Source organism: Dama dama, chromosome 5 (assembly GCF_033118175.1).
Source record: "Dama dama isolate Ldn47 chromosome 5, ASM3311817v1, whole genome shotgun sequence".
Lineage (NCBI taxonomy): Eukaryota > Metazoa > Chordata > Mammalia > Artiodactyla > Cervidae > Dama > Dama dama.
The window spans coordinates 109,336,023-109,359,698 of record NC_083685.1 but is presented as its reverse complement, the minus strand read 5'-3'; the positions used below and the strand labels follow the sequence as shown (position 1 = coordinate 109,359,698).

Below are 23,676 nucleotides of genomic sequence, written 5' to 3'. Positions count from 1 at the left end.
AAGCTGTTCTGAACCCAAATACACATTCACTGCTTATCATACAAATATCCAGTAGTGGGATGAGTGGTTTGGTGAATAAAGCAAGAACACGTGCTCCCCCCACCAAAAACCAGCTTCCCCATGTTATAAGTGGTTCATTTGGAGCCTTGAGTAAAGTTTGTTGTTTGTTTAATTCAAGCTCGGGTAATTTTAACTTTGGTTGACAAGAGGATTGATGTTTAAAAGTTGAAAATTAATTTATTTGTAACTTAACGACTTTTGGTACTAATATCCAGATTTGCCATTTTGTATCTCCTGTTATTTTTTTAATCCTGAGAATTGTGCACATTTTGCCTCAGACCCTTTACTTTCTTTCTTTCCTGTAAAGAACCTTTGCACAAAACTGTAGGAACATTGAAGTACTGAATCTCAACGGGTGTACAAAGACTACAGATGCGTAAGTATTTTATATTTTAGAAGGGTAAGTCATAGCCCATTGTGTCCTGCCTGTACTAGCTTTAATGTAGGCTACTAAATAGATTTAGTAAATTTCATTTGGTTTTATAGAGAAGAGATGTTTCAAGAAAGAGAAAGTGACTTTAGAAGTTAGAAATGGAACAAAAAGCTTATTTTGGAATTTGGCCCAAATTCTGCCTTGAAATTTAAAATAAAACTTGATACTTGATATTATTTAGTAATATTGCTAGTTTTGTTTTCTCTATACCTCCACTCTTTTATCTTTTTCATTTTATCTTACTGTGAAAAATTCCTAAACAGTGTAAATAATGCATTCCTTTTTTTGCACTGAGTCTTCGTCGCTTTTGAGCAGCCTTTCTCTAGTTGTGGCAAGTGGGGGCTACTCTTTGTTATGGTGTGGGGATTTCTCATTGTGGTGGCCTCGTTGCAGAGCACAGGCTCTAGGCATAGGCTTCAGTAGTTGCAGCATGCAGGTTTGAGGGCTCTGGAGTGAAGGCTTGCTGGTTGTGGCACATGAGTTTAGTTGCTCTGCAACATGTGGAATCCTCTCAGGCCAGGGATGGAACTCGTGTACCCCACACTGGCTGGAGGATTCTTATCTACTGCTTCACCAGGGAAGTCCCAATATGCATTACTAAAATAAGCATTTCTGAAAAATAAAAGCTTTTAACATAAGCACATTAAATTCATAAATCTAACTATCTTAAAATCATCAAATAACCACAGGTTAATTAATGTTCAGAATTTTGCATGTTCTAGTGACTTTAGCAGTATGTTAAATATAGTTTAAAAGAAAAAAGATACAGACTTTAAAAATCAAGGGTGGAGACCTCTGCTTCTGATAACAACAGTCACTGCCCTCCTTCTATAAACAGCTCTAAAACTGTACAAAACATAGAAAGCAAGCAGTCTGAAATGTTGAACAATATGCAGAGCAGAACTGAGAAAAAAATGAGGTGAGCCTTATGATTGTCATGGCTTTCTGCTTGGTGGCATTTTTGAGATAACGGTACAGGAGAAGGAATGCAAGCAGGGCACAAAGTTCTGTCTGATTTGAAGAGAAAGAGATCAAAGTTCTGGGAGACCAGGATGACTAAATAGGTGTCTTGAAAGAGGGAAGCTACTCAAAAAAAGACTACAGAAATCTTCATAAATTTGGCTGAATAGTAAACTATATATGCACATACTGAGACCCCACAAAGCTGGGCAAAGAATATCTAAAACGGAAAGAACAATTGCTGGGAAACTGAACTGAAGAAGAATTGCCACAACTTAAATAAGGCAGCCATAAAGAAGGCTGAGCGCCGAAGAATTGATGCTTTTGAACTGTGGTGTCGGAGAAGACTCTTCAGAGTCCCTTGGACTGCAAGGAGATCAAACCTGTCAATCCTAAAGAAAATCAATCGTGAATATTCATTGGAAGGACTGATGCCGAAGCTGAAGCTCCAGTACTTTGGCCACCTGATGTGAAGAGCTGACTCATTAGAAAAGACCCTGATGCTGGGAAAGATTGAGGGCAGGGGGAGAAGGGGACGACAGAGGATGAGATGGTTGGATGGTATCACCAACTCAATGGACATGAGTTTGAGCAAGCTCTGGGAGACAGTGAATGACAGGGAAGGCTGACATGCTGTAGTTCATGGGGTCACAAAGAGTCGGACATGACGGAGCAACTGAACAACAACAGTATTGATAGATCTATGGTATTTATAGGAGTAATATATAAAATATGTTAGAACATATGAAAGTAATAGCACAAAGGAGAGAGGAGAGAACCATTACGTATTGGAGTAAAATGCTTATGTTTTGTGAGAATTAAGTTACTGTTCTGATATAGATTGTGGTAAATTAAGATACATCCTGTATTCTATGAGCAAACTATAAGAAAATAACTCAGGAAAAAAGGTAAAAAAAATCAACAGAGGAATTGAAACAGTACACCTGATACAAGAAAACAGTGAAGGAGAGACAGAGAAACAAACTTAAGGAAAGCATGAAACAAACAGAGATTACAGAATGGGAGAGAAAATGCAATCATCAATAATTTTACTAGGACTTCCATGGTGGTCCAGTGACTAAGACTCCATGCATTCAATGCAGGGGTTGCTGATTGGATCCCTGGTCAGGGAGCTGAGATTCTACATGCCATGCAGCATGGTGCCCCCCCCCCCCAAAAAAAAAGATTAAAAAACCAATAATTTTTATTAAATGTGGACAGACTGAACACTTCACCCAAAAGTCAGATTGTCAGTATGGATTAAAAAACAAGACCAAGCTTGTGCTGTCTATAAGAGACAAGCTTTAGATTGAAATTCAGAAATAGGTTGAAAGTAAACAGATGGAAAAATGCATACTGTGCAGATAGAACACCCAATGATTACAGAATAAACATTCTTTACAAACATACTTGGAACATTCTCTAGGATAGAGCATAGATTGGGCTACTAAATAAGTCTTAATTTAAGAAGATTAAAATCATTCAAAATATATTCTTCAACCAGAACTAGAAAATTTAACTAGAGATTCTCAGCAGAATCTTTGGAAATTCAGCCTCATGCTTCTATGTAATTTTGAACTGAATGAAAATTAAAAGCTACCAACATTTATGTGATGCGGCCAAGATATTAATACAACTCTGCAATCCTGTGTCACAAGAGAGGAAAGAGAGAAAGCTTTTGTCAGTAACAGTGGTCAACATTGAGAAATTAGAAAAGGACTTCCCTGGTGACCCAGTGGTTAAGAATCTGCCTGCCAGTGCAGGGGATGAGGGTTTGATCCCTGGTCCGTGAAGATTCCACCTGCCACAGACCAACTAAGCCCGTGCGCTGCAACTACTGAAGCCTGCTCACACTAGAGCCCATACTCCGCAAGAGACACCACAGCAGTGAGAAGCCACCACACCACAGCGAAGAGTAGCCCCTGCTTGCCCCAACTAAAGAAAGCCCACGTGCAGCAACGAAGACCCATCAAAGCCAAAAATAAATACATAAATTTTTTTTAAAACTTAGCAAAAAGAAGAGCAAAGCCCAAAGCAAGCAGAAGGAGAAAGATTAGAATGGATATCAGTGAAACAGGAAACAAAAACAGTGACAAAATCAATAATCATTGAAAAAAGTTTTTTTAATTGACAAACCTAGACTGAGAAAATAAGAGGGTAGGCTCAAATTGTCTAAAGCAGACAAGATGAAATGTTTGTCAGGTAATATCATAAATAAATTTAATCAGACAACCTAGGTGAGATGGACCAGTTCCTGGGAAGGTACAGATTAACAGTCTGAATAAATCTATAGAAGTAAATACAATAATTCAAAATTGTCCCACAAAAAAAAAAAAATAGCCCAGGCCCACATGACTTCATTGGTGAGTCCATCAAAAGAAGGAAGACTACTAATACTCAAACTCACTCATAAAGTAAAAGAGGAAATAATTCATAACTTGTCCTATGCGGCCAGTGTTTTTCTGATTCCAAAGGCAAGCGAAAACATCACAATAAAAGGAAGTCTACTATATTCCTCAGACACAGAGATGGAGAAATACTTAATAAAATTTTAGCAAACTGAATCCAGCAACATATAAAAGGGTTGGATCTCATCTGAATGGGATTTATCCCAGAAATACATGTGGTTTAGCATCTGAAAATCAATTAATGTAATTTTTCATAATAATTAAAATAAGGCAGAGAACAACAAATTTTTTTGTATAGGGCTGGATAAGGAAATATTTTAGGCTTTGTTGGCCATACAGTGTCTGTCAGTGTCAACTCTGCCAGTGTTTTACAAAGTGGCCACAGATAGTACATTAACAAATGAACATGGCTCTGTTCCAACAGAACTTTATTGCATGTTGCTGAGATTTTAATTTCATTTAATGTCACATGTCACAAAATAGTATCTTCTGACTTTCTTTCAACCATTTAAAAATGCCAAAACCATTCTTGACTTCCTGGATGTACAAAAATAAGCAACTGCTGAGATTTACTGTCCTCTGGAGTGAATAAAGGACAAAAACCACATGATCATTTTCATTGTGATGGGCAGCTTATAAACTGGCCCCTAAATAATTACTGCCTCTTCCTGTTTTGCACTTTTGTGTAATCTTTTCCCCTTGAGTGTACACTGGACATAGTGTCTCATTTCTAACAATAGAATACTGCAAAAGAGATTGGGTATCACTTTGGAGATTAGGTTCCCAAAAGACTGTGTCTTCTATCTTGCTCTTTCTTCTCCAGCTTTGGGGAAGCATTCTGCCCTCTTGTGAGTAGCTCTCTGGAGAGGCCCATGTGGCAAGAAACTCAGGTCTCTGGCCAACAGCCAGCAAGAACCTGAATTCTATCAAAAACCAAATGGGGAAGCTTGGAATTGGGTCATCTTAAGTCTGCCAACCTCCACTTAACCTAAATGAGCTTGAAACGGAATCAGTATCTTGCCACCTTTGAGATGATTCCAGCGGTGGCTAGTATACCTTGATGGTAGCCTTGTGAGAGATCCTGAGTCCAAGTCACCCTGTGCACTTATTCCTGACTCATGAAAACTGAGATAATAAATAATTATTATTTTAAGCTGCTCAGTTTTAAGGTAATTTGCTATGTAATAGTAGATAACTAATGCTTCATTAGATGTAGTAAAAGCACATAACAAACTCTTAACACTCATTTATGATAAAAGTTCTCAGCAGGGAATCTCCTGGTGGTTCAGATGGTTAGGACTCAGTGCTTTCACTGCTGGGGCGCAGGTTCAGTCCCTCATTGGGGAACTTAAGATCCTGCAAGTTGAGTGGCACAGCCAAAAAAAAGCAACAAAGAATAGAAGGGAGTTTCCTTAATATGATCAAAAGCTTCCATGAAAAACCTACTGAGAATAAGAAGTACCAGATTTCTACACTGAAAACCATTATATATCAGGAATACATAGAGAAAGCAGAAGATAATAAGAAGAGGTGGCAAGAAGACACAGAAGAACCGTACAAAAAAGATCTTCACTTCCCAGTTAATCACGATGGTATGATCACTCACCTAGAGCCAGACATCCTGGAATGTGAAGTCAAGTGGGCCTTAGGAAGTATCACTACGAACAAAGCTAGTGGAAGTGATTGGATTCCAGCTGAGCTATTTCAAATCCTAAAAAAATGATGCTGTAAAAATGCTGAACTCAATATGCCAGCAAATTTTGAAAACTCGGCAGTGGCCACAAGACTGGAAAAGATCAGTTTTCATTCTAATCCCAAAGAGGGGCAATGCCAAAGGATGCTCAAACTACCGCACAATTGCACTCATCTCACACACTGGTAAAGTAATGCTGAAAATTCTCCAAGCCAGGTTTCAACAGTACATGAACCGTAAACTTCCAGATGTTCAAACTGGATTTAGAAAAGGCAGAGGAACCAGAGATCAAATTGGCAACATCCGTTGGATTATCGAAAAAGCAAGAGAGTTCCAGAAAAACATCTATTTCTGCTTTATTGACTATGCCAAAACCTTTGTGTGGGTCACCACAAACTGTGGAAAATTCTTAAATAGATGGCAATACCAGACCACCTGACCTGCCTCTTGAGAAATCTGTATGCAGGTCAGGAAGCAACAGTTAGAACTGGACTTGAAACAACAGACTGGTTCCAAATTGGGAAAGGAGTACGTCAAGGCTGTATATTGTCACCCTGCTTATTTAACTTAACATGCAGAGTACATCATGAGAAACGCTGGGCTGGATGAAGCATAAGCTGGAATCAAGATTGCTGGGAGAAAGATCAATAACCTCAGATATGCAGATGACACCATCCTTAACGGCAAAAAGCAAAGAAGAACTAAAGAGCCTCTTGATAAAAGTGAAAGAGGAGAGTGAAAAAGTTGGCTTAAAACTCAACATTCAGAAAACTAAGATCATGGCATCTGGTCCCATCACTTCATGGCAAATAGTTGGGGAAACAGTGGCAGACTATTTTGGAGGGGCTCCAAAATCACTGCAGATGGTGACTGCAGCCATGAAATTAAAAGATGCTTACTCTTGCGAGAAAAGTTATGACCAACCTAGACAGCAAATTAAAAAGCAGAGATATTACTTTGCCAACAAAGGTCGGTCTCGTCAAGGCTATGGTTTTTCCGGTAGTCATGTGTGGATGTGAGAGTTGGACTATAAAGAAAGCTGAGTGCTGAAGAATTCATGCTTTTGAACTGTGGTGTTGGAGAAGACTCTGAAGAGTCCCTTGGACTGCAAGGAGATGAAACCAGTCTATCGTAAAGGAAATCAGTCCTGAATATTCACTGGAAGGACTGATGCTGAAGCTGAAACTCCAATACTTTGGCCACCTGATGTGAAGAAGTGACACATTTGAAAAGACCCTGATACTGGGAAAGATTGAGGGCAGGAGGAGAAGGGGACGACAGAGGATGGCAATAGTTGGATGGCATCACTCGCTCAATGGACATGAGTTTGAGTCAATTCTGGGAGTTGGTGATGGACAGGAAGTTCTTACAGTCAGTAATAACAAGGCAATCCAATTAAAAATAGGCCTGGGACTTTCCTGGTGGTCCAGTGGTCAAGACTCCGCACATCCATTGCATGGGGCACAGGTTTGATGTTTGGTCAGGGAACGAAGGTCCCACATGCCACACAGTGTGGCCCCCAAAAAAGAAAATCAATTGAAAGAAAAGAAAAGCCCTAAGCACTTAGACATTTCACCAAGGAAAGAGGTGATTGGCTAATGAACACAAGAAAGAGTGTTCATTACTAAACTGCAGAATAAAACCACAAGAGGAATTTTGACAAAGGCATTTATGATACATTTGAGAAAAGTTGAATACAGACTGGGTGTCAGACATTAAGGAATTAAAATCCTTATATGTTAGAAATATGTCCCAAAATATTTACAGGTGAAATAATAAGTCTGGGATTTCCTCTAAAAAAATTGGAACAAGGAAAAGGAAGGAAATAGATGAAATAGCAGTAGTAGAATATTGATAAATGTCAAGAGTTTAATGATGATATATGTGCATTCTCTGTTATTTAGTCTTGAGAGTATATTTGAGATTTTCCATAACTAAAAAAAAAAAATTTAAATGAGGAACTTGACCACTGTGAGAAAAGAGCTTTTAACAAATTCATAAAGAAAAGCAGGCAGTAATATTACATAACTTAGTTTGTTTCAGCCTAACACTGGTCCATCCTCAGTATACCTTACAAAAATCTGATTATTTTGTTACAGAAAGAGATTTAAGTGAAAGAGTAGAGACAGCTTTTGGTTTTCATGTATCACAACTTGCTAGCATGTTCTCTCTGGCTTTCTGGTGTTGTGAATTTACAAAATGCCTCTAAATCTCTTATCAGCACAAATGTAGTCACTGTCAATAGCTGTTAATGTTTCCAAATGTGAATCAAGAACGATCTTCCCCCCGTGTAAATTCTTATACACAGCACAACTTTTTTTATCCTTTGAGAACCTACCTCTTCCTCAGCATGAAGGGTCCCTGCCTGGATTTATAACTACTTTTTATTAATATTTGGGGTATGGAAATTTTATAGTTCTTGTAACACATGAGAATTATGTATGAAATTCTAAGGATGTATTATTTGTTTATTGAAAACTGTGTATAATATTACTATGTGCTTAGTAGACTGTGTTCATATTTGTTTATTATTTTCTCCTTTTTCAGTACATGTACTAGCCTTAGCAAGTTCTGTTCCAAACTCAGGCACCTTGACTTGGCTTCCTGTACATCAATAACAAACATGTCTCTAAAAGCTCTGAGGTAAATTTCTTCTAACAAGAATGTCCAATAATCAGAACAAATACTTATTTAAGTTGGAATTGAAGGAAACTTTTGTTTTATAGATATGTACTATGGTTTGGAATTGATCATTTGTTTTAACACTTGCCCAAATTATAGGACAAATTCAGATGGAATGACTAGCAGTAACTAGGATTTCTGAACAGAATAGTACTTTGTACATGAATGAAGTGCTTAGCACAGGATTCTGTATGTAGTAAGCACTCAGTAGGTTTTAATTGTTTTAATGTGAATGTAATTTTTAAAACTACATTACAAAAAGATATGTCTTAAAAGGAGGATGAAGTGCTCATTCTCTGTACTTTTACTTTTTTTATCAGCCTTTTATAAATGATTATGGTCCCATGCATTAGTCACATTTATGAATAATAATTAAATTATTAAAAGAAGAATTGTAAATTTAGTTAAGTAGAGTGTAAGTAATATGAAAATGTGGATCCTTCTATACCTTCTGTACTTAAGAACACATGTATCAGGGGCTGGTTAGTATAGTAAATAAGGTAGTATAACAGTGTTCATAGTTTATGTGTTCATATGTGTTCATATGTGTTCATAGCTCACGTAAATGAGCTCAATTATTTGAAAATCTTGTGAGGTAGACACTTTTCAGATAAAATCTAAAACACTTCTGAATGCCAGTTATTGTGATTTCAACCATGGGAGGTAACTGAATAAGATACTGTTTCTACCCTTAAGTTTCTCAGAGTCTAGAAGAAGAAAAAAGACACTTAAGTATGTTGTATTACAGAGGAATAAGTGGCAGGGTAAAAATGAATGCATCAGTTTGAGGAGAACATAGAAGGACTGTTGCTAGTCTTGGTCTGAGAGAGGCTCTGGCACACTTCCTGAGGTGACTGCCGGAAGTCACAGTATTAATGCTGAAGAATGAACTTGAACCAAGATCCCTTGGCTTTATTTTATAAAACAAAGCAGTATTTTCCAGAGAATGCCCTAGAGCTTGGGATTCTTCTATAGTTTAAATGTGAAATCAAAAAATGAAATAGTGTTTGATAGAAGGCGGAGATCTAATATCATATATCCTAAATTCAGCCTGTGTAAAATATACCCTAGATATGTCCCAGAAAAGAAAATTTTGCAGATCCTTTGTAATTTTTAAAAGAAAATTTTCCGTGTCCTCACTACTAATACTTTGACAAGTGCTTGAATTGTTTGATAGAAGAATTTGAGATTGAATCTCATTCTTCATTAATTACTCTGTTAACTTGAATGAAGGAATCACTTAATTTCCATTTCCTGTCTGAGACCGTTAAAGTTATGATAAGTGCAGAAAGAATATATTTTGAAAAGTATAAAGCTCCATAAAATCTAATATATCTGAAAAACAGCATTGTGCTTGAGCTTGTTAAGGTAGATTTGAGCTAGCCCTCCTAGTGGTGTAGTCCCACGTGAACACCACAAGCATTGATAAATGCGCCTTTTGTTGTTATGGAATAACCAATAAAATAAGACATTGGTGCCTTTGGAGTTGGATTTAGTCATATGTTTGTTTCGTTTTGTTTTATTCCTAAGTGAGGGATGTCCACTGTTGGAGCAATTAAACATTTCCTGGTGTGACCAAGTAACCAAGGATGGTATCCAAGCTCTAGTGAGAGGCTGTGGAGGTCTTAAAGCCTTATTCTTAAAAGGCTGCACACAGGTAATAATAACTCCCTCTCTTACTTTAGATTGATAGAGGCACCATGAGCTTGGTGGGCAGCCCAAGATGTTGGCTAGAGAAATACGTAGTTGTGTGTTATTGACCAAAAACCCATGCTTACCAAAAATTAAAGCATTTTCCCTAGAGTGAAAAAGTAGAGGAGGGAATTCCTTGGATGCCATGCTTCCACTGCAGGGGGCATGGGTTCGATCCCTGGTTGAGGAGCTAAGATCATACATGCCATGCACCATGGCCTTCCCACACCCCCACCTCAACCCCCCAAAAAGGAGAAGAATTAACACCTGACCAAAGATAAATTTTTGAGGAGAGGCAAAGATGAGGAGATAAAATCATATAGAACAGGTGCTGTTGGCAAGAAGGGTTTCATGTAATTTAATCTGAAAAGAAAACATGCCAGGTTGTTACTGCCTGAGACCTTGAGCTGGATGTGCAAAGTTTATAGCAACCTACATTTTATAGTGTTGATGCTTTTTTCCTGCCAGTCACATCACAAATCCAACATATTTTATCATTAAAATTTTTAATATCTCAGTGTTTTACAGTGAGGGGAAAAAAGGAATTGACATGGTAACAACATCTGGAAGGAAAGGATCAAGAGTGGGTTTAGAAGTGACTGACAGAGTAGGGCTATGCTCTTATTCCCCTTTTTTTAAATTAATGGTTGCTAAAACCAGGCCTTGGGTTCTATTTTTTTTTAAATGCCCTCATTCTTTCACCATAATGGGAGGATATCCCATTGTTTGAAACAGCGCTTCGAAAGTATGACTGCCTTAAAACAACAGATTGAACTTCTGGTTATTTATGGAACCCTGAAAAATATTGATTGGGATGCATCATTATAGTCAAGTTACTTGCCATCTGGTCTCAGCACTGTATTCATAGTAGTGATCTTCCAGCAGCAGATAAACAGCAGATTCCTTTCTCAGCTCCTGCTCTCTAAAGTTTGTTAAGGAACTTTACATGGAGTGTAGAAATGTGTTACTTTAGAAAGTTACTTTAGTTTCAAAATCCTTCAGCAGAATGCTATGAAACATATTTAATTTATTAACAGAAATATCCATGAACACTAGGCAGTGTTTATCTGTCCCTTGATTTGGTGATAGGAATTTAATGTGGCGCAAACTGATGACAAAGACTAATAACCGTACTAATTATATGAATTGCACTTTTATATGATTATTTGAAACTTGGTTGGCAACATTTAAAATGTATTGATGAATGTGTACACTCTGTGTGTATGTACACTCTTAAACCTTTAAGATTTTAAAGTTTTACAATTTTAAGCAATATCAGTAATAGTTTTTTCTCTCTCTTTAATTTTTCTAGCTAGAAGATGAAGCTCTCAAGTACATAGGTGCACACTGTCCTGAACTGGTGACTTTGAACTTGCAGACTTGCTTAGTAAGCAGTCCTTCTGACCGCTCTTTTGTGCTAGTAATTCATTTCAGTAATGTTATTGTAAGAGTTTCAGTCATAAAGACCAGCAGTTTATCCACTTCATCCCTGAGGATTCAAGTAAACATCATGCTTTTTTACATGCTCAGCAGCACTCACTCCTAGGGCCTTTGACATAGATGAGATAGAGAGTAGCTTATACAGAATTCCAAATAAGCTCAAGTATAACTCTACCCCTTTCTCTTCTACTTAGAAAAACTTACCTTTTAGAAGTAAATTATTCATAAACTTTTTTTTAAGTTTGGCCTTTAAAATATTTTTGGTAAATTAATTGCAGTCACATCATTTTAAGATCTATCAGTCATGACTATTGGGGACCACTGATATAAGTAGATGACAAACAAAGTATACCCTTTAAATTATTCTCAATTAGTATTTATAGTTTACATTTGGTTTGTTTATTTAGACTATCAATTTTGAAAAAAAAAAAAAAATAGACTATCAATTTTGTGTCTATCACAAACCCCCTGGATTTTGCTCGTAGAATTAACTGAAACTATTCAGGATCCAAGAGCGGTGACAGGACACCTTTAACTTTTCTCTCTCGCCTTAAAAATTACATGTGTGTGTTACTTTGGAGTGAGAGCCTCTCATCGCAGTGAAAAAGTTAGTGAGTGTTTTCCTTGTTTTTGCTGAACCTTCTGGTTATTATACTTTCCCTTTATTCTTTGGTCACTTGAGACTTAAGAGCACAGTGGTCATTTTAGGGTGACACATAGAGGGCCATGTTTTGTGCAGTTTAAGCATCCTGTCCTTCCAGCCCTTAAGGGACGGTGCTATAAGTGATCTGTTTAAGATGCTCCTGGAGACTGAGTTAACAGGATGATGTTTTGATTCCCATAGTTGCTAACTACCAGAAATATGCCTACTTTCATTTATGAAACTGAAGTATTTGGCATGAAAGAAAGATCTTACACAACTTTCATAAACATGAAACCGTCATCTTACAGTGATAGAAAAAAACGTATACATCTTCAGATTTTATTTATGTACACATGCACAGATAATATATGTATGTTACATACATATAAATACATACATACCATACCTAGCATTTACCATTTTATTTTCATTTCCTCTACCCTTCTGGCATAAAGAACCAGCTCTGTCATATGTTTCTTTTACTGTTTACCTTCACCCAGATCTTAGGGCATGAGTCATTCCATCCGTCATTCCTGTGCAATGTGATGAAATGATTCTCAGCATTCATAAGACTTCTTGAAGTTTCTGCCTGAAACTTTTGAAGTGACCAAAGTATATACTTAATGCAGTCTCTTCTTCTTGACTAATTTGAAAACATAAAAGTTTAGTAGATGTTTACTCTTTAAAAATGGAGAGTATTGGTAATATGACTTTCTTCATCTTTTTTCCTCAGTAATCCCTTACAGACTTTAAAACATGAAGAAAAAAAAAGGACAGCACAGCCCTCAAAATACTTTCCTGTGTATATACGCCTTATCAACTCATTCTTATGACAGATCTTGAATCTGTCTTTGCATCCATTTTTCATTTGTGTTTCAGTTCTACAATACTGAGAGCATACTGATTTAAGCAGTGAATATTTAAAGTTTGAGGGTTTTTTGTTTGTTTTTTTCAGTTATCCTTAGAACCGAAGAATACTGCTTGATTAAACAGAAATGACAGGAAAGCTTTATTCTGAGGCTTACACAAAATTAGTGAATCTATCAAGATAAGGATAAATTAGAATGTTGATCATATCCAACACAAGATGTTTATACATGACATCTTTTTTTTTAATGTAACATCTGTATTCTTTTTCATTTTAAAATTAAAATAATAATTTGAGACATATAAAATTTGAGTTGGATACAACTGTTTCTCTCCATTAAATTAGGATAGTCTTTATAAAACTGAAATTTAGAAATAAATGGATCCAAAAAAAAAAAAGAAATAAATGGATCCATGGTTAATAAAAGACTGTAGTAGCCTCATCCACAGGTTGTTAAAGTAACTTAATATCAGTATCAAGTTTGAACTTGTAAATGTGTTTATACTTTTAAAATACTGCTGTTCTTATCTGTTTTCTAGGTTTTAAAATCATTTAATTGAACCTCCACCAAGATGCACCCCATGCTGTTCCCAGTCCTGTTACTCCCATTAGGTTAAAAGAACCCCATTATAGCTTCTTCCCTTTTGCACCAGCAGTGAGCACAGATTCTCTTGAAAACTAAATCAAAAGGAACTGGAAGGAAGGAAGAAAGTGTTCATTTTCTTTTAGGTCTGCTATGTGATTAATATCAAATCTGCTTTTATTTCTTTTTGGCACTTACTTCACAGAGGTAACTTTTTTTTGTCTTTATCTTCTGCTAAGTTACTGATAACTATGGGTTTTTCCCTCTTGTTTTTTTAGCAAATCACAGATGAAGGTCTCATTACTATATGCAGGGGGTGCCATAAGTTACAGTCCCTCTGTGCCTCTGGCTGCTCCAACATCACAGATGCCATCCTGAACGCTTTAGGTCAGAACTGCCCTCGGCTTAGGTAAACATTTCTTGTTTGTCTCAAAAAATCAGAGAAAAGGAGCAGCGGCCTCCACTCATGCTCATTCCTTGGAAACTTGAAATTTTTAAGGTAGACACTAGAAGGCCACTACTACCTTTTCAGATGCCCACCTACTTGCTTCCTGCCTCATTTGATTACATGTAATTGGCCTGAACCTGGGGGTAATAGTCCTCATTTTCTACTTCTTGCTGTCCATACTAGAATATAACTAGTACTAAAATAGCAACGTTTTATCTCATTACTTGAAGAAAGAAATAAAGGCATTTTCTTCTTATTAATGCTTTCATGTAATTTCTTTCTGAAGAAAATTTATAGAGGCCTACCTATTCTGTTGTAGTAATGATGTCAGGTACATCTCGGGGAATATTCAAAGAGAAAAAACAATATGTACTCATGGTTTTAAAGCAAGCTTTATTTCTCTGTGGCTCCTCTTCTCTACCTAAGTACAAGATTGGCTGAGTATTTACTAAGAATGCTGTGTTATCAGACACATGGTATCAAGCCCATACTGATTTTTGGTCTTTAAAACAAAGCTTACGTTGTACTTACATATTAAACGTGTTAGCCATCATTTTAAATGACTTACAAATATTAATTCATTTAATCATCATAACACCATATAAGCACTGTTACTATCTCTATATTATAGATGAGAAGACCAAAGCACAAAGAGGTTGAGTAAACAGTTCAAGGTCTCACAATTAGGAAGGGCAGGAATAAGTGTTCAGTCCCAGGCAATCTAGCTCCAAAACCTACAAAACCGCTTTTCTTACCTATAATAATTAACTTCTTTAGTAATTTGTCAGCAAACATGCAGTATTCTTTGCTACTGTCATACAGACACCACCAGACTTTTCACAGAAAAGAGCTTCTACTTTTGATTCCCCAAGCCTGTGGTTGGTGTTGAGGGTTGTGTTCAGCAGTTCCTGAATAGGAGAGTGACTGCCAGCTCAGCTTCCTTCTCTGCTGGGCCTCCCTGGGAGCCTGTGGGAGGAGGCAGGAAGCTTAAGAATATTTTTTTCATACATTTGGAATTTCTTATTTGGGACAGGCCTATGATTAACCAGTCCCTTCATCGTATTTTTAAAAGCTATTTAAATCTGAGTGAACGTACATGTGAAATAGGGAAAGAGAATAATTTACTTTAGCAGCAAGATTAACTGAAACAGAGTATTTATCTCCATTTCCTTTGTTTTCTAGGAGCAGGCTGCCCTCTGGGGGGTAAGCAGTATGCTATCACGAAGGCTTTTTAATGCATTTATCATGCATTTTGGCATTAACTACAAGCTTCTATTATATTATTCTGATTGCGTCACCCTGAAATATGTTTACAGGACCACTTTTTGATCGCTCCATGAAAGAGAATGGCAAGATCTGTATACAGACTTGCTTAGCTGTGAATGTCATTCTGTGTTACATAGACCTTAGGGAATAGGAGGTTGTTTTCTTAAATTCTTGCTCTTTTAATAGACTCAGTTTTCAGGGACCAAGGGATTGACTTTCACTTCGTTTTTTTTAACAGAATATTAGAAGTGGCAAGATGTTCTCAATTAACCGATGTAGGCTTTACCACTCTGGCCAGGGTAAGTGTTTTCTTCAGGTTCTATAGGCTTTGTCCAGGATTTTTAATTTCAGAAGAATGATCAACATAGGGAAATGTAGGGGGTAGAAAATTGAGGTATGGGATGTGGGAGAATATGTCTGTGGCTGGTGTTCCTGAGCATTCTTGGGCTGAAGCTTCAGGCAAGTGCTCTGGAAAGGTAGACATACATTGGAGAGCCTGACACTCCTTCATGAGACTTGATTTTCCACTTTTTCATAAGATGCTAGGTTAAACTGAGCAGGCATTTCCTAGTGCTTTGTGAAAGAAATTTACTTGGTTATTTGGTATGCAACTGGTGAATGAATGTTGAAAGAAGCATGTAAGCCTAATCTAAATGGAGAGATTTTAAGAGATTTTCTATATTTTCCACAAGATATTAATACATGAAGTGGCTTTTAAGTCACTGTATAATAGTATTTAAAAGTATACCATAAAAAAAAAAAAAGTATACCATCTTTGACCAGTGTAATGCACCACGAGGAAGGGCAGATCAATGGAATACTAATGGGGGAGGGAACAGGGGGAAGCACTTGGCATAACTAGAATAGGACACAGATTCCCTTCCTGTGCTTCCAAAGAAATCATTTTCATTAAATTGTTTTTGGTTGAAAGGATCTCTATATTGTCTCAATGAGTATTCAGGAAATTTATTCCCTTGGACTTCTAAGATATTAGATACTTTAAGTATGAAATAATTGAGAAATTCACTAATACAGGCCTTTTTAAAAAGTGTAATTAATGGAATAAGGTAGAAAGTGGTATTAAAATGACACCAGTTCTGAAGCCCTTGAGATTTCATCAGTATATTTAATACTATTTCTTAGTTTTCTAATCTTAATTTTTTCCTATATTTTCAATGCTTTTTCTATAATGTTGGGTTGTTTGTATTTTGTAGAACTGCCATGAGCTTGAAAAGATGGACCTGGAAGAGTGTGTTCAGGTAAGATTGTGGATTTTTACTCAGAAATACTGTATAATAGAAATGTACATAATATATGCACGTCAGAACATTCAATTCCCTACCCTCGAGTATTGTAGAGCCTGCTGGCTGTCCATTTGTTGAGGTGTCCTCCAGGCATACCAGGCACAGGTGCTCATGCAATTTGTGCTAGGAAAATGCATGTCATCAGTAAGGTTGCCATTAGAAAGAAAGAAGGATCAGGCATTCAGATCATAAAGATATTAAGATATTTCTTTAGATCTACAGGGTTATGATACCAGTAAATAATTAAAACCCCACGACACTGATAGATACCTGTCCCTTTTTAGCTTAATTGGACCCAGTGCCTCATATATCATTAACCCTAGAGACCCAACTGTGTGTGGAACCCTGTCCTTCAGGCAGGCTGACTTACTACCTTATTAACACTTTCTTTTATTACCAATGTTAAGAGCTTTGAGTTTATTAGTTGGGTAGGGAGAAATTTTAAAGGGGGACTCCTGAAAAGAAGATAGAGGACTTCCCTGATGGTCCAGTGGTAACGAATCTGCCTGCCAATCCAGGGGACATGGGTTTGATCCCTGGTCCAGGAAGCTTCCACATGCCACAGAGCAGCTAAGCCCATGCGCCATAACCACTGAAGCCTGTGTGCCCCAGAGCCGGCGCGCCACAGCAAGAGAAGCCATTGCAACGAGAACCCCGAGCACCGCAACTATAGTAACCCATGCTCACCAGAACTAGAGAAAGGCTGTGCACAGCAATGAGGCCCAGCACAGCCAAGATAAAAACTTTAAAAAAAAAAAAAGAGCGGTGAATTTTTTTAATGGTAAAAACCAAGAAGAGAAGATACTTTGGTAACTACAGCAGCTATATATTCAGTAACTATATGTACTCCAGGTAACTTTTTGTTATCTGGACACTAGTTAGTACCTGTTAATCCTTGTTAAACTAAAACATGTTCACATCCATCTCTTGCACATGCCTGTGTGTCCTTTCCGGTGTTAGTTCTTCTGAGTGATGCACACATGCTTGCCCACTCTAGTCCTCTACCCCCTGCCATTTCTTAGCCCCTGTGGAGTTACGTGTATTATAATAATAATTTCAGAATTGGAGACAAATTTGAAAAGAAAGGCTGATTTACTTTTCATCCTAAGATAATTATGAAAGACTTGTTTCTCAGGAGTTTTTCCTTACTGAATGTTCGTAGTTAACCCAGCAGCTTCTTTCTGCCATCCTTGAGGAAAATAACTGACATACCAGTTACCAGTCCTGAGTCGTGGCATTGCTTATAAAAATCTGGGTCAGGGAAGGGGGTTCAGGATGGGAAATACATGTATGCTCATGGTGGATTCAAGTCCATGTATGGCAAAAGCAATACAATATTGTAAAATAAATTATTTAAAAATAAAATAAAAATATGGGTCAGATATCTAAAAACTTGAGGATGTTCCTACGTTAATATTTTTCATGGAACAATATCTTCTGATTCACTTCTGTGATGGTTCTAAGGAGGTCAAAAAACGTCCAGTGGGTAGAAGTTATGAGGGGACAAGTTTTCATTTATTTCAAAAACAATTTTCAACAGACCTGTTCAAAGATGACTAGATGAATTTAAGTCTAGCCTGGATAGATTCTAAAAAAAACAGGTTCTGGTAGCTGATGGGATTTCAACCTTAAGATTCTGTTGTTTGATGATTGGGATATCAGTCTGGCAGCGTAGTCAAATGTGGTATGGCCCATGAGTTTTTTGCAATTACACCTAAAATAAACTTACATGTTTCTTTCAGATAACAGATAGCACATTAATCCAACTTTCTATACACTGTCCTCGACTTCAAGTATTGGTGAGTTTGATTTTGGAAATTTTATATATTTATTGGATTTACTCAAAACTGAGCTCTATTGCTGTCTGGTTACCATCTTGGGAAAGTATATTTCTCCAAATTGTCAGCTTTACAGAAGACCAAGCGAGGACTTAATCTCAAGGGAGAAAGATAGAAACTGGAAAAGTTAAATGTTTTCTCTGTCAATGCTTGGAGATTGAAAATTGACAGTTTTTCTCCCTCCAGCATGAATTACACTCCAGCCTGAATGATGCTTAAATTTCCAGAGGTCCAAGAGATGAGATGGCCCCAAATACAGTCTGCTTCTCATTGGGACTATATGTTCCTATAAAATAGAACCAATCAAAGCTTTACTTGGAGGGAGTTTCTGCTACTGCTTCCAGTAACACTGTGAGAAAGAATTTAGGTTGTCTGTTCTGTATCTAGGCTCATTTTTGGTGTTGTGTGGCACATTAAACCAGGTTTCAGTCAAGGGTTCTGTGTTTCACATGGAGGAACCAGGGATTTAAGGAAAACTTGTAAAGTTAACAGGTGATCACATCTTACAGCTGTAAGAATCATCTTCAGGTAATAAACTATTTGGGCATGCCCTGCATCAGGTATTCAATATTTAGTCCAAATTTCAAAAAAGTTTTGTAGGAAAAGTTTGAGCCCCCCCCCCTTGTCCCAGTAAGAGAGGAAAAAGTATTAATTAATAATTTGTGTGTCGAGAGGGTTGTGGGAGATGTCTTATTTTGTTTATGAACTATTTCACAGTCATAATAGGAATTCTCAAGATGTATTTAGAATCACCCTGAGAAATGTTGATCTTTGATTATCAAAAGCAGAACCCCACTGACTCTGATATGCATTCTTCATTTCACCACATGGCTCTAGTGATGGCTGGATATATTTCGGAATCAAACCAGAAAGTTCTTTTTCCTGATTACACACAGGCCTCTGATTCAAAGAATGCCATTAAATATTTCAGTGTCCTTCCCTACTCTCTTTGGCTGCAGAGTCTGTCTCACTGTGAGCTGATCACAGATGATGGAATTCGTCACCTGGGGAATGGGGCCTGCGCCCATGACCAGCTGGAAGTGATTGAACTGGACAACTGTCCCCTAATCACAGATGCATCCCTGGAGCACTTGAAGAGCTGTCACAGCCTCGAGCGGATAGAACTCTATGACTGCCAGCAAATCACGCGGGCTGGAATCAAGAGACTCAGGGTAAAGATGGCAGCATCACCCTCTGGGTCTAGTTTCTCAGCACTTTCCTTTTTTCTTTTCTCCCCCTCCATTTCCTTTTCTAAGGTTTAGATTCCTTTGATATTTGTATTTACCTGGATTCTCAACAAAGAGAAAAAAAGATGGCAGGCAAACCAAAGGTTAGATAGTTTTTTCCTGTTGTTCCTGATGGAAGTTTAGCAGGAAGAAAAGAAATAATGAAAAAATATTTAGTTAAATGGGGTTTAAAATTTTTAATTTGTATAGCCTTTCATATCAAACTCTTGTGCTGGGGTTCTTTTTTTTTTTAAGACAGCAAATTGTGGTTGGATCACACAGTTTTTTACCTTTTCTTTTTGCCCCATCCTTCATAACAGTCTCATGTATAGCCAAATCACTGAAAGACAGGTTGCCAGCAAGGAGGTTATAAAAGACTAGATGAATCTTTGTGTTGGACTTTTCTGCTCAACAGACATTTATTGGAACATCTGCTCCACACCTGTTGTGGGAAAGGCACTGTGCTTAATTTGGCCCTTACAACCAACCTTTAAAAATATCTGTGTTGGCCTTAATAGCCTCTGAGTACATAAAGGAACAGCAGATTTAAGTTGAAGTTTCAGTTGACCTCAGTTCCACCTCTCCCTTTAGACCTGGAAGACTGAGAATGTAACTGCAGTGGAAAGACCTTGCATCCATATCTCTTCTTTACCAAAAGAGAAAAGCCACAGGTCATCCAGAGCTGCTTCTGTGGCCTATGGTCCCTAGGCCTACCTGGCTGTATTCCACCCCAGCCAGGGGTTCCACCTCTGAATCCTCAAGAATCACTTAGCACTCTTCCACTCTAGCTATCTATGTGCATGTCTAGACTCCTAAGTTCCCTAAGAGCAGGATCTCTATCTTGACCATTGTCCCTTTACAGAATTAGCACAATGCCTTGAACATAGTAGGAGTTTAGAAACCATTTATGTAGTAAATGTTAGAAGCATGTTAGTTAAAAGAGGATAATGGGTTTTTAAAGATATCAGAGGGGAAAAAAAAAAAAAAGAGAGGAAACATTGTCCATAATGGCTTGGAAAAAATTAATTTTTAAGTTTATATAATTTCTTCCAGCTATAGGAATCCAACCAGGAATCCCTTTGGGACAGGTTAAGAGATTAGCATGACTTTTGCCCCCAGTTTTATTATTATGGAAGCAGCTACCAAAGGTATGTGAGCTGATACGGTCTTTTAGAATAACCTGGGATGGTATGAAGTAGAACCTAGGTCTCAACATGCTGTCCGTGCTCAGCCTCTGTTCTGCCTTCATGTCCACTCAGTCCCTCTGGTTTTTGTGAAAAACAACCTTGCTGTTTCTGTTGAAGGCCTCCCTCTTAGTAACGTTTCTGTCTTGTTTCAGACCCATTTACCCAATATTAAAGTCCACGCCTACTTCGCACCTGTCACTCCACCCCCATCAGTAGGGGGCAGCAGACAGCGCTTCTGCAGATGCTGCATCATCCTATGACAATGGAGGTGGTCAACCTTGGTGAACTGAGTATTTAATGACACTTCTAGAGTTACCGTGGATCTCCATTGGAAGCAATCCCAGTGTTCCGGGCAAAGGTTACAAAGTGAGGGCGGTGTCCCAGATCCCCAGAGCCACACATAAATACGCATACCCACTCTCACCCTGACCCAGTCTGTCTCTCTGACCAGGGGACTGAGTTCGAGCTGGCTTTATCATGTGGATTGGTAAAACTTAACCATTCCTGTTGGATGTGCCCAGAAGAAAATCATAAGCAAGGTAGATGGAAGGGGGCACTCCAGCAAACCCAGTGTTACTACTACTGTGGTTTCTTTATTTTGTTAAGGGGTTTCTTTGGCGATTTTGGAACAGCAACTGCAGTCCTCCAGGGTCAAGGAAAGCATAGAAAAACAATACATTTTGTATCAGGGACCAGAGGGAAAATTTCTTTGCATCCTATAAATGGTAGCCATCCACTGTGAGATGACTAAAGAGTTTCTGTGCTTCCTTGTTCCCATGCCAACATGCTGAGCATGCTCACAAAGAAGGCTTGTCCATTCCTCCTCCTGTGTTTTAGTATTTGGCCCAGAGGTTTGCTAAATGGTTGCATTGAAATCACTGTGGTCCAGATGTGATGACTTCTTCACTCAGATTGTCACTGTCTGTAGCACACTGTGTACCTGTCTTTCATTCTCTGTTGCTCCCTCCTGCACTCTTGCTCAATCTGTCATCTGTAATAGTCTGCTTACTCACACTCAATTGTTACTCCTTTGCTGTTGTTGTGTTTACAGTTGCATTTTGGATGATTAGTTGGGGTTACCAAACATTTTTAAAAGAGACATTATCAATAAATATTTTTTTAATTCTAAATTTTACCATTAGGGGACCCTGCCTGAATCTTTGCCAGTCAAGAAAAATTATGAGAGGAAATTGAGCTAAGACTATTTTGATGAAAACAAACTTTTGCCTTTTGGTTTTTGTTATATCTTGTGGTAAATGGTAATATGCATGATACACCCAGTATTTCCCCCTGCACATTTTTCCTTCCATGTAACTTAATAAGGAGAGAGAAATGCATTATTAGGAAAGAGTGGAATGGCAAATCCCAAAACTGAAACTGAAAGCCACCTCCACCAAAGCTCAAATATTGTGTGTTGACCGAAAAAATCTAGGTGTGATCAGTGACATCTCTGATTTGTGCCTGTGAGATTTGTTCTACTTTAGCAGGAATGCTGCTCGAGGAGTTATGCAATTGAGCTGGGCTGTTTCTCTTTTTTTCCTCCCATTTCAGCTTATCAGGGATGCAAGAATGACCCTATCACAGCTGGTCAACTGTACATCAGTGTTTGGTATCATATCTAATGTTGGAGCCTCAAAGGACTAGAACCTTTTCAGAACCCATCAGCCATCTCTCTTGAGCTCCAGACTTTCCATGAGTGAAATATCAGAGAAGCCAGGTAAAGGCATTGGGGTGGCAGAAAGAGAACATTGAGAGGAAGTAGGGGGTTCAGTGTCTTGGGCAGCCTGGTCACCAGAGCTTAGAGCAGAGTATTCAGTGCCCATGAATCAGAGTCAAAGAAGTTCCCCCCACCAAAAAAAAAAAAATCATAGAGGATAAGGGAAATAAAATGAGTTTCTGAAGTGTAAGAAGTAGATTTCTAAACATCAAGGTTAGAAACCTTGTGTGATTTTTTAATAGGGTGACTTTTGGTTTTTTAGGACATTAATGTGCAGCCCACCACAGTCTTAGGTCATCTTCTACATGATTCAGGCTGTTAAAAGGCTTGTTTTAATGCTGCAGGTGTTAGTAATATGGACATATGTAAGAATAAAATGTGATTTACTTTTCCATAAGCAATTAGTTGAAAAGGTCCTAGGAATCTACTATCCACCATTAGTTAGCATGTTAAATTTATTTTAAATCTTATTTTATTATTACACCCTTTTAAAAGCTCAAATTATATGTAATTTTCATTTCCTTTCCCTTATCCCCTTTTCAGGTTACCACATAAGGAATATACTTTTTTTCAAAGTGAGACCCACTCTCCTGGCTATATCCCACATATATACATATACACATTTGCACACACACTTCTAGATGTGGTTGAAAATATTCAGATCCCCAGGTAACTGGGGCAACAGCTCTAACATACAAAGTTTAAAAAAAAAATAGTGCCTGAATAAACCTTTGATTTATTAGTGAGTGTGGATTTTAATTTCCCAACAGTTGAAGTTCTTGAGGTACTTCTTTATTTAAAAAAGGAACAAACCTATTCACTAGTACATGAATGTCTTGAAAATGCTGTTTCTATTCTCAAAGAGTGCACCCACATGCAAGTCTCTGCGGACTTGTGCAGGTGAGAACAGTCAAGTGAGAATAAAGGTCTTGGAGTAAGCAGCTCTGGTATGTATTAGGTCAGGCAGGAGCCTTGTTCCTTTCTCAAGAAAACTTAAGGCCCATAAAGCTTGGAAGCACACGTATTTTTATGCCAATCTGTGTCGGTTGATGAAATATACAGGACTTTGAGAACCCATGGTAAGTTTCGGTCAGGTGGAAAGGGTCCTATCATTTGAATGTAATATTTCCTGACTCAACATTAGTAACTCTTGAAAATCCAGTAAGGCTTTTCAGATGTAGGAAAAATTTATTGGTCCCTTTGTCTGACTCCAGAGTATGCCTTCAAT

The 23,676-nt window shown here is 37.8% G+C and overlaps 1 protein-coding gene across 5 annotated transcripts in view; it reads left to right on the top strand.

The window, feature by feature from the left end:
- FBXL20 (F-box and leucine rich repeat protein 20) overlaps positions 1-23,445 on the top strand; it is a 91,977-nt gene extending 68,532 nt beyond the window's left edge. For 4 of the 5 annotated variants that reach the window (XM_061143896.1, XM_061143899.1, XM_061143897.1 and 1 more), the window contains 10 exons: positions 368-436; positions 8,102-8,197; positions 9,767-9,893; positions 11,241-11,315; positions 13,741-13,871; positions 15,415-15,475; positions 16,391-16,435; positions 18,223-18,279; positions 19,278-19,490; positions 20,884-23,445. In XM_061143896.1, coding sequence (XP_060999879.1) covers positions 368-436; positions 8,102-8,197; positions 9,767-9,893; positions 11,241-11,315; positions 13,741-13,871; positions 15,415-15,475; positions 16,391-16,435; positions 18,223-18,279; positions 19,278-19,490; positions 20,884-20,991 — 982 coding nt within the window. In that variant the 3' untranslated portion in view covers positions 20,992-23,445. The remainder of the gene's footprint in view (positions 1-367; positions 437-8,101; positions 8,198-9,766; positions 9,894-11,240; positions 11,316-13,740; positions 13,872-15,414; positions 15,476-16,390; positions 16,436-18,222; positions 18,280-19,277; positions 19,491-20,883) is intronic. The other variant, XR_009693018.1, reaches the window with a different exon arrangement.
- Positions 23,446-23,676: the final 231 nt, after the last annotated feature.